This window comes from Drosophila gunungcola (genome assembly GCF_025200985.1).
Source record: "Drosophila gunungcola strain Sukarami chromosome X unlocalized genomic scaffold, Dgunungcola_SK_2 000023F, whole genome shotgun sequence".
NCBI classification, from domain to species: Eukaryota; Metazoa; Arthropoda; class Insecta; order Diptera; family Drosophilidae; genus Drosophila; species Drosophila gunungcola.
Window position 1 is genome coordinate 82,580 of NW_026453185.1, and position 11,649 is coordinate 94,228.

General features: G+C 42.1%; 1 protein-coding gene across 5 annotated transcripts; it reads left to right on the forward strand.

The window, feature by feature from the left end:
• The first annotated feature begins 157 nt into the window (after positions 1–157).
• LOC128260417 (protein suppressor of sable) lies at positions 158–10,207 on the forward strand. Of its 5 annotated transcripts, none has more exons than XM_052993409.1 (6): positions 158–281; positions 2,929–3,240; positions 3,313–3,551; positions 4,674–6,166; positions 6,901–7,025; positions 7,539–10,207. In XM_052993409.1, the coding sequence occupies exons 2-6, from the start codon at positions 2,958–2,960 to the stop codon at positions 9,710–9,712; spliced, it is 4,314 nt and encodes a 1,437-aa protein (XP_052849369.1). In that variant the 5' UTR covers positions 158–281; positions 2,929–2,957; the 3' UTR covers positions 9,713–10,207. The 5 variants fall into 5 exon arrangements, with proteins under 5 accessions (XP_052849369.1, XP_052849367.1, XP_052849368.1 ...); XM_052993407.1 differs by lacking the exon at positions 158–281 and adding an exon at positions 568–1,653; XM_052993408.1 differs by lacking the exon at positions 158–281 and adding an exon at positions 568–1,095.
• Positions 10,208–11,649: the final 1,442 nt, after the last annotated feature.

Here is an 11,649-nt window from a genome sequence, read left to right on the forward strand (position 1 = left end):
ATAGCTGATTTAATTTGTTACCATTTAGTCCCAAATCTATAGATTGTTTGTATTATCATCTTTTATAAACAAGCTTGCCATACAAATTGTCTAAATCATAAAAGGTTTACTCCCAAAAGCCTTGAGTTAACACTCATTTCAGAATTTATTTATTCCTTGATAAGCTAAAATTTGAACATCTTGTATATCGTCTTAAACTTAAAATTTGGATTTTTTTAAGCTTTTAAGTCCTTAAGCCTTTAGTCGTCAACTAACAAGTTTTGGATACTCATATATAGAAGGTAAGGTTAATTATATATGAAAAAATAAATAAAAAATAGCAATACTGTTGTTAAAATTCTATTGCAACAATTGTAGAACAATTTTACTTGTACCATGTTTGTTTGATTTTGCAACAAAGTTTTCACTCCACAACTAAAATGCATGGCTATTTGAATGAAAAAGACCATTTTTAGCATTGCTCTTAAATTCAACATTTATTTTAAAATAATTCAAATTTTACAAATGTCTGGCAGCGCCGGCACCAAAGAAACATCTGGCAATTGGCACTGCCAGATAGAAGATATATGCGGTCTGGTAACCATCCATGCGATAATATCGAATAAACTGCAAGCGGTCACACTAAGTAGAATTGTTGAACTGTTAACAAAATCACGCTCCTGAAATTACTCATGTTTTGGACGAGACGAAAAGTTTTATTAATTTAATGTTTTTGTATATTGTATTCTGTCCATGAGCGTATCAGAGACAGACAGAGAGGAAGGGAGAGATACATACTGAGATACAGGGCCCGCAGGCAGAGAGACAGAGAGGGCGAGAGCGAGCTAAAGCGGATGCGAGCGAGATAGCGCGCGCTCGCCGCACGCAAACATACATATATATAGTATCAGAAAAAACCAAGTCGAAAAAGGTCGCTTTTCGATTTTGCGAAAACTTCAACGATTTTTTCATACCTATATATGTACCCACACAACCGCTGCGTCATCAAATACGTATACATAAGATGTATGTTAATATCTATGTATGGCCTCTAATATATGCCATATATGCCAGTATATATATCTTTATTCACCTACTGTACCACTTCCACATTATGTAAGCAGAAACGCCAAAAAATAACACTAAAACAGGAAAACCGAAAATCAAAACAACGAAACCAAAAAAAGTACCTATAAACCGAAAACCGAACAGTAATGTTATAAACCAATACCGAAAAGTTGTAAATGTTCCACTTAAAAAAAGAAAACAGAAATCGCACGTAAAATCACGCTAAAAAAAAAGTAAGATCGAAAAAAAACGAAATGTTTGATTGTTTGGCATAGTTCCGAAATATCTGTATGTACTCCACTGTATATGTACCTATGTATGTCTTTATGTATACATATGTATTTTCCTCTGCGGACACGCCCCCCTCACCTGCGTGAGAAAGGGACAGATGGCGCAATTTATTGGAAGAAAGCATATATACATACATTTGTTTTTGGAACGCCCGCAAAAAGAAAACAAACAAATATGCGTGCTTTTTCGTTTACTGTATGTATGTACAAACTTACAAACTGCGCAGCTGTTTAGGACACTCATACACACGACTGCCATTTATAGTCGCATTTAAACAAATTCGCACAGCAAACAAAAAAAACTTTCGCCTCAAGTGTAACCATTAAACATTCCTCTTTTTGTATTAAAACACACGCTCAAGAAACATAATAATTAACTAATGAAAACATTCTCTTTTTCCCAAAACACAAGCATATTTGTAACATTGCCTTGTTTATATGTATTCTCCGCTTAGGTCGCGGATGTGCGAGAGAGACAATATGATAAACAACCGCGAGTCAGAATGAAACACGCACTCATTATGTGTGTGTGTGTGTGTGCGAGACATGTTTGTTTTTGTAACGTTTGTAAATTGATTTGATGGCACACTTTGGTTAAAAGTATACAAATATAAAATAATTTGTATGCAAAATTTAAGTCCCAGATACACACATACATGCCATAACACAGAGATGCGCGTGTGGCTTATAACGGCTGTTGTCTCATTCGCACAATACCAAACAACAAAAAACTTGATGATTCCAAATTCGCTGGAACTTTTTGTTGCTGTTGTTTTGCTGAATTTCTCTTTTCTTCTTCCGGAAATTGTTTTTGTTTAAGTTTTCATTAAATGCTTTAAGATGTTAATACGCGAAAATTTGATTAAAGGTTTTAAATAAGATTATTATAATTATAATTATATATTATTAATATAATAGATTTTATAATATAATATATACATTTATTATAATATATAATTTTTATATATTTAATTATTATTGTTTTATAACTTATAATAATCTTCTTTAATATTTTAAATATAGCTTTCAGTAAATTCATACATTTAAGGAAAATTTATAAATTCAACTTTGCCAATTTTAAATTACTGTCGAATAATAGTATCCAAAGTATTTATAATTGTTACTCCGTTTAAAATTAACAAATATTTGCAATTTTGCCATAGGAACTATAAGCTTTATTATTTTAACGCAAATTAAATGCTTTTTTTTTAAACATATTTGTAGAGTAAGAGTGAAATTAAACAAGAAATGTTGAAATATTCTTGATTTAAAATTTTTTTTATTTTATAAAACTGAATAATTTGTGCCTCAAATCCCTTTAATTTAAAAGATTATTCAAGACGAAAACCTTTTCGAAGCTCAAATATTTGGGTTCTGGGATCACACTCCCATTTCGATTCATCAGGGACGTTTGCTTTTTGTGTTAAGCAATTTCAGACAGCATTTCATTCAGTTTTTAGTTTTCGATCACATGTGGATAGGTTGGGAATACTCAATTACCTTTGAATATTTCGATATATATACACATATAGGGCTTTATAGAGATCGTTTCTTATATCCATGTCCTTTACAAAATACTTTTGTGTTCCAGCCATTGATATCTAAGCGATAAATACGAAAATGTCTTTGATTTTGGCGGATGCGCCGGTGATCGATTTGGCGGAGGATTTAGAGGATGGTGAGATCGACGACGATGACGAGGATGAATCGCAGGTGCCGCCACCAAAGATCCAGGTCCAACCAAAAAAAAATTCCGGAGCGGATGAAGATGTCCAACTCGTGGGCTTCGAGGTGAAGAACAAACCTGGCGACGAGGATGTCGTCTATGTGGGATTATCGGCCGATTCTGGCGGGCCACAGAACAACAATAGCAGCAAGTCCAAGAAACCGAGGCCATTGGAAGGTAAAAGCTCATAGTGGGCCTAAAATTTACCCAGGTCTAATCTATATTTTGATATCTTTGAAATTCCCATAGATGACCACGCTAGCAGCATTGAGAATGCCATAGCCAATGCCTTGAAGAAGAAGGGCATAGAGCCGCCAATGCCCAGGATGCGTTCGTCCAACCACGACACGGGCGATGGGTCCATGGAGGGATCCGGGGAGGGTCTATCCGGCAGCGGGAATCACCTCCAGCTGCCGAGTCGTAGCAGCAGGAGGAGGAAGAGAAAAAAAGAACGGGAACGTGAGCAAAAGAAGGACAAGGAGCACCAGGTAAGGACATCACCTCTTTTTCTACCCTTTACCTCCTGAATCCTCTAAGACCTCCGCTAAAATGCATTTAATTCCATACTTTAAATACCCATTCAAATAACCAATTTCCCCTATATATATCTAATTTTTTCCTGTCTATAGGGCAGTGGGGTATTTGAGAGCATAGGGGAATTATATCGTGGACATCGGGAAATTGTATGATTATTAGCCACCGTGACCAAACTCCATGACAAATTGTTTTCGTTTTCGATCCACTCCCCTCTTCCTTCGGCCTTTAGTTTATAGTTCACTATCGACTTGATTGCTGCATGGTTTGGCTTAGCTGGTTGAAACCCAACCAGGTGGGTATGGGGCAGGATCCGATGCAGAAACCTCCTGACTATATAACAAGTACTTAGTAGGAAATTACGTTAAAGTAGTTTTCGGAAAATATCCATAGCAAATGTGATATTTTCAGCTTGTAAAATGAGGGGATCTAGAGTCTATGAAGAGTTTACAATAAAATTTCTTCACAAGGATTCAAACTTTTAGTTTATTCTGTGTGTCTTCAAGCGTTTAAAGTTAATGTCATTGATAAACTAACCCTTGAGAAGGTTGGAATTATAATTTAACTAATGTTATTTTATACTTGTTTGATTGCTGTTGGGAGTTTTTCCTACAAATACGCACATTTGTTATCCTTATTTATACACTTAACATTTTAATTTTTAACAACGCCTATTATTTATATACATATATGTACCATGATTATGATTTCTACTTGAAAGACCCTTTAAATTCGTAGACATCCTGAATCTTCTTTCCAGTATCTAACCTTTTTTGCACTTTATTTATATTTATATTTTATTTATTTACGTAACTATAATTTAGCCTTTAAATTGCGGAACCTTCAGAATATTATTATTATATATGTTATTTATGAATTAATTCTCACAAGAACCTTTCTATGGAAGATCATTTCCAAAATCCCTTTGTAATCCGTCAATTTCCATCTCAATCCTCTCTAGAATTTCTGGTTTATTTTAAATTCTTCCCCAGAAACCCACATTATCTTTAAAATTTATATTTATTCACTTATGTATCTGTATTTAATCCCTCATTTGCCCACTTAATCCTTTCCAGAAACGGTCGCGACGTGAGGACGATGACGTGTCCGGTGGAGCGGGCGGTGCCGGTAGCGATGACATGGACGAATACGAGATGATGAACGTGCGCGGCGGCAGTCCGCCGCCCGGAGGTGTGGCACCGCCCTCGTCTGGCGGCAGTGGTGGTGGCCAGCGATTCGGCGGTCCCGATTGGGACATGGGCGATGGGCCAGCGGCTGGCGGAGGAGGAGCCGGAGGCGGAGGCTATGACTCGCAGCAGGATGCCTACAGCAGCTACGATTCCTATTCCGAGGAGGAGGCGGCATCCGGACCGGGCATGATGAATCAGCGGCGTCGGATGCGAAGAGAGCGGGAGAAGGATCAGCAGCGAGGTGGCAATAAACGCAAGCGAAGGGATCGTGAGCGCCACGAGGTCATCGGAGCTGGAACAGGGATCACCAAGCGAAATCGTCGGGATTCCGTGGAGGGATTAGGAGGAGGAGGAGGTGGCGGCGGCTGCGGCGGAGGCGTTGGCGGTGGTGGTGGTGGTGGTATGGATAAAATGGGTGGCGGCGGCGGCGGCGGCAGCGGTCGGATTGAGCCCCGCAAACTGGAGCTGTGCAAGTTCTATCTGATGGACTGCTGCGCCAAGCGGGAAAAGTGCTCCTACATGCACAAGGAGTTCCCCTGCAAGTACTACTACCTGGGCATGGACTGCTATGCCGGCGACGATTGCCTCTTCCATCACGGCGAACCCCTGTCCGAGCAGCTGCGCAACATTCTGCTCAAGCACATGGAGACGGCACCCAAGGAGATCCTGGGCGATTTCAAGCGCATATCGAGGGACATTGCCATGGGTCAGATGATGCGACGGCACGAGCAGTTGTGCGAGCAATTCAAGCGGGAGAACACCTGGAGTTGCATGATGGGCGGTGGCGGAATGGGCAGGCGACAGGATCAGCAACAGCAGCACATGCAGATGCAACAGCAGCAGCAACATATGCAGCAGCAGCAGCAGCAACAGATGCAGCAGCAGCAACAGATGCAGCAGCAGCAGCAGCAACAGATGCAACAGCAACAGGAACAGCAGCAACAGCAACAACAACAGGCGGCTGCGGAAGCTGGTGGCTGTATTCCCTCACTTCTGGACATGGTCATCAATCCACCGCATTCAGAGAAGAAGCGCAAGTCGCGCTGGGCTGATAAAACGGCTGCCAAGGCGGCGGCTGCAGCAGGTGGAGCAGGTGGAGCAGGTGGAGCAGGAGGAGCTGCATCAGAAGCGGGCAACACACCGTCGGCGGCTGTCAAATCTTTGCCACCACACTTGGACCTGGCCAATCTCAGTAGCGTCCTGAGTCCCGAAAACATGGCCAAGCTGAATAAGCTGGGCATCACGAACCTGGAGCAGATGCTGCAGGTGCCCTTTGGCCAGCTAACCGAGGCGGGTCTGACGCTGGGCGAGATTGGCGAGATTCAGCGCAAGGCCGAGGAGGCCAAGCCACAAAACCAAACGGAAACGTCGGCGGTCAGGTAAGTTTAGCTTAGCTCAGCTTCAAAAAGCTAATCAAGCAGGGTGTTTGTAAATGCAGTCAGACATTTCTGACCCTTTTGTATATATTGTATATTCACATCATTGCCAGACGTGTAGGTCCAGAAGAATTCATGTGTCCTTCCGTTTCTACTCTATTATATTTCTATATTCTATCGCAAATAGTATTTATACTTCATAGCTTTTATTTATTTAAACAAAAAGGAAACTATGTTGTATTTGAAAATATCCGATGTATATAAACCATTTCAAAAACATGAATTTTATTTTTTTAAAAAATATCGAACGATTTTATCTTATTGATTCCATGGAAGATATCGAGAAATTTATTGGAAAACATAACTTTATTATTTTTAAACATTTACAAATAACTATTGATTTAAATTCGAATATGCAAATAGAAGCGAGTAGAATATATATTTATAGTGGCCTTCGGACTGCTACACTTAGAGAACATAACCAAAATGAATTAAAAATAAAGAGTATATAAATTATCTGCATTTTAGGATGACCTAAATAGTGTCAGCATGCACTAAATTTAGGGGAAAATTACATTAAAATGGTTTTTTTAGCCATATATAGCCTTGTTATCTTTATTATGGTTATTGTTATTATAATGTTGTTATTCCATAATGTAGATCATTAAGATTCGCTGAGTGTTATGTTTGCTTCCTTTCTTGCTAACCAATATGTTTACTTTAACTTTTGCGTTTAGCACTCCAATTGCGAAGCCGGAAACGGAGGCCAACAACAGCAATTCCAACAGCAATGGCTTCATCATGGTGGACTATACACAGTATCTGAAGGATGCACATGTCAGCTTTTCGGGCAACGATCCGCGTGAGTAGATGGGATCATTTCATGTTGAAACTTAATTGAAAGATATACCTATATATAAACTATGTGAAAATCCAAAATTTACTAAAATTGTTCTAAAAGTTTTACATAAAACCATGTGTCAAAAACATTTAAAAATTATTGGGCAACAATTATATTTTGTATTTGTTGCTTCAATGCCAATTGAGACGGTTAAACTAAATTTACAAGCTAAAACATTTAAGTATTCAACAAAACCCCAACCAAAAAACATTTAAAAAACAAAACAATTGAGAAAAATACAATTTTAGATTTTCAACTATTAACATATTTAAATTTTAAAAGAGATTGAAGGGTAATCAAGCAACTTAAGAATTACAAGTCTGTAACTTGGATCATTTTAAATTATTGAAACTATCTTAAATAGTAATATTTAGCTTTAAGGCTTTATTTCTTAACAACATTGTAATTCAACGCTATAACTTGCCCCAATTTATAGTTTAGCTGATTTTAATTGACTCTTCCATTTAATTTTAGTGGACGACGATCGCGATGATGAAGAGCAACTGGTCATAGACGATGGCAACGAGTCCACCGCCGAGGATGAGCCGCAGCCGAAGCCGACGAAGGCGCCGCCGACGTCCGCTCGACAGGATTCGGCCAGCGAGGAGGCGCCCCTGCCCTCGGTGTTCGACTTGCCCAGCTTCATGAGCAACATGCTGGGCCAGGGATCGGCGACGACCAGCCAACTGCTGCCAGCCAGTGCCACGTCGCCCAATCAGGAGCTGCCGCCGTCCATGGCTGGGGGAGATCATCCAGGGGCCGGCCTGAGACCACTGACCAGTGGCGGCGGCGGTGGGACTGGGAGTGCCTCTACCAACGTCTTTAGCCGCATCCTGTTCGGCGACAAGCAATCGGATCCCGAGGCCAGAGCGGCCTTCTACCGCGACATCATACGCAATCCCTTCAAGGCGCACAGCGGCGATGGCGATGTGGACTCCAGCAATGAGAACTCCAACTCGAATTCGCGCTCGCTGACGCCGACTCCCACGCCGGAGCCGGGTTCGCAGTCGCCCAAGCAGGAGGATCATCAGGACAACGAGTTGATGCCGGAATTGCCGGCCATTACGGCGGCATTGCCGCCGACCACGCCCTCTCTGTATGTGCGCCCCTCCATGTATGACTTCGATCCAGCCAAGCTGGAGCTGCAGCGGCAGCGGGAGCCGCACCTGGAGGAGGAGCAGCTGCGTCAGCGGGACACGGACATGCGACTGCCGTTCGAGCCGATGAAACACTACATGCCCGCCACCGAGATCGATGCGGCCATCTTCTCGCACACTCCGCTCCGCTGGCAGCTGCAGGAGGTGTCCGTGGAGGAGACCAGCTATGCCCAGATCCGGGCCAGTGCGCTGCACAAGGAGCAGCGGGATCTGCGCGATCCGCGCTTGCGTCGCATATTGGGTTTACCCGATATACCCGATAATGGTGGACTTTTGGGCTCGACAACGGCGCCTGGCAGTGGCTCCTCCCTAGCTGGTGACTCCTTTGGCCGTTCTGGGGCGAGCATAGCCTCGCCCGAATCGGAGACCAGTGCGTTGCGTGATGCCACGCCCAGTTCACCGCCGCCCTCGGCGGCACTGGCCCATCTGCCGCCGATGAGTGTGCCGCCGCCATCGATGAGCGTGCCGCCGCCGAATCTGGTGCTGGAAAAGCCACACGTACGAGCGGATCCACGTCGCGATCCCCGGCGAGCCCATCTTCTGGCTCAAAGTCAACAAGCCGCTGCTGCTGCTGCTGCCGCTGCCGCTGCCGCTGCTGCGAATCCCAGTCCATCAACCACAACCAATGCCACTGGTGGCAGCAAACAAATCTCCGAAATCCGCAGCCTCATGCAGAACTCCAACTGGTACAAGAACCTCGGCAGCAACAACAAGATCATGGTCAATCAGCAGCTTGCGTTGGTGTTCACCGAACTGAAGAAGTTCCATCAGCTGCCCGAGGATGCACCGAAAATCTTTGATGTCGGCTTTATTGTGAACAATGCCACGTTGCAGCAGATCTTTGCCAAGCTCTACATCTTTGTGGATGACAATGGGCAGGTGGTGCAGATGCCCGAGGAGAATAATGGAGGTGGCGTAGGCGGTGGCGGTGGCGGTGGTGGTGTTGGTGGTGTTGGTGTTGGTGGTGCAGGAGGATTATCAGCAGTAGTAGGAGGAGGAGGAGGACCTGGTGTGGTGTTGCCCAATCTATCGCAACCACCACCGAATCTGGCCCAAATGCTAAGGATACCGCCGCCAAATATACGCATGCTACGCATGTCCGGAATGATGATGCAAATGGGCAATCTGGGACCGCCCTTCAATCAGCCACCGCCGCGCGCTGGATTGCTGGGAATGCTGCCAGGCGGCAATGTAGGAAACCAAGGTGGAGGCGGACCAGGACCACTGCCCAATGGCAATCCCTTCAATCCCTTTTCTGGCGGAGGACAGGGCAGCAATAACAATGGAGGAGGAGGCGGCATGAATCCAATGGGCAACATGGGTAACATGGGCGGCATGCCCTTCAAGAACTTCAACAATGGGAACAACAACAACAACAACAACAACGGGGGCGGCAGAGGTGGCAACTTTCCAAGCGGCGGAGGAGGAGGACCAGGTGGAAATGGCAATCGCAATCAGCGGGGCGGCAATCAGCGGAATCGCAACATTTAGAAAAGCGAAACCAAGCAGCCCAACCAACACAAAAGACTTGTTATGCCAAAATGATGTCCATGTTATATGCCCCATGACCCTTTCACCCCCAACCATAAACACCACCCGCCCCCGCCCCCGCCCCCGCCCCCCTGTTGTTTATCCCCAAACATTTTCTAGAGAAAATCCGGGCTTCGACTGCTTTGTACATTGTATTCTATATTACTTAAACCCAAACCATCAACCCTCGCCCCCCCCCATCATTGTCACTATTTTTTTTGGCTAGGTGTAAGGAAAACCCTTTTAGCACTACTACGTACTGATAAATGTAGTTTTAGCCGACTAGAAATCGAAAAATCAGAGGAACAGGAACAGAAACAGAAAGTTAAGTAAAAATTGGTATGCGACCCTTTTTACCGAACATTTTTGAATAATGTAGGTTAATTTGTTTATTTGTACATGTACTACTTGATAAACTAGACATACAAAACTACAAATAAATGACATGTTTTAAGCGGTGGGAATTGTAGCCATGTAGCAATCCCTTTTCAAAAGTGCAGGAAAAGAGTGAATTTTGATATGTTCTATCAGAGCGATAAGTAAACTCGAAGTTTTGGGGGAACCACATCATCACATTGGCTCACAGTATGCATTTATTCTTAATATGCTTAAATTTGAAACGGATTTTAATTGCTGCTTATTTTGTTTTATTTATCTCATAGCTAATATAGCCATGGAGAGATTTCTTACTTTTCTGAAAATTTGAATTTAATTTTCGCGCGCAAAGAGAACAATTGTGTTATCGATGTTTATTTAGTGTTTTTGTGTTTTAAAGAAGCGGTCATACTTTTCCTATCGATGAATTTGGCGGAAAACATCAAAGCTTAATCGATATTTGAAAAAAATTTTCAATTGTTTCCCTCTAAAGGAGTTGTTGTGGGCAACATAAAATCGAATTTAGTGAGAACAAAAATAAGGCGGTCGTTTACTTCAGTGCAACCGTTTAATTAATGTATAATTCAGTTAATTTGTAATTGGCATATCTCGGCATTTAGATACGCAAACATTTTTTACAGTGATCAAAGTGCATTTCGTATGGGGCTAATGTCATGCTAAATAATAATTCCTCGATTTGAGCAGATGTATTTATTTACGAAATAAATGATAGATATATTTCATCATATTTAACTCACCGATATTTCAGAATTTTCCATCATTTTCATAATCTTTTAAATGTTGATGTTCTTTCAAACTTTTCCTTTGCGGTACAAAAATATAATCAACGTTACTACGTCAATTTATTTTATATATATTTATAATATGTAAAGTGAAGGTGGATAATATGCAAATTTTAAACATCAAAGGAAAGAATTTAAAAATTTGAAATTTAATTACGTTACATTAACATTTACAAAACTCTGTTGAGTCGCGTACTGTACGATCATCGATGTTGGCATCGAAATGTTAGGAAAACGTCGACTAACAGAAAGAGAGAATAAAATGTCGTTAGAGACGGATAAACATCGATACTCTCTGCCAAACATCGATGACATCGTTGATTTCATCGATGTCTGGCCACCTCTTGCGGGGAATTTGCGTGCCTGTTGTAGGATTGTGTTTTGCAGTGAACTAACAGCGTTATGTTAGAGATGGACGTTTAAACATCGATGATCTCTGTTAAACATCGATATAACCGATATTTTGGAGACATCGATGCCATCGATGATTTCATCAAGGTCTGGCCACCTCTGCCGCTTTGTTTTGTTGTTGTCGACCTGCACAAAAATTCGAATTTCCGAGCGCATTGCATTCAATCCGAAGTGCGGCTCGCGGATTTTTTTGTATTTTTTTAAGTTGAAATGTATTGTTAATAAAAGTGGCGGTCAACTACAGTACTTGATGTGCAACCAACAAAAGGCTATATTAAAAGTGCTAAACAAAATTAGAAGCGACGCCAG

Excerpts from the sequence above, each read along its gene's own strand:
- LOC128260417 (XM_052993409.1), top strand. The coding sequence starts at position 2,958 with ATGTCTTTGATTTTGGCGGATGCGCCGGTGATCGATTTGGCGGAGGAT. Across the intron at positions 3,552-4,673 it reads AGAAGGACAAGGAGCACCAG|AAACGGTCGCGACGTGAGGA; the intron begins GTAAGGACATCA and ends AATCCTTTCCAG. Across the intron at positions 6,167-6,900 it reads ACGGAAACGTCGGCGGTCAG|CACTCCAATTGCGAAGCCGG; the intron begins GTAAGTTTAGCT and ends TTTTGCGTTTAG.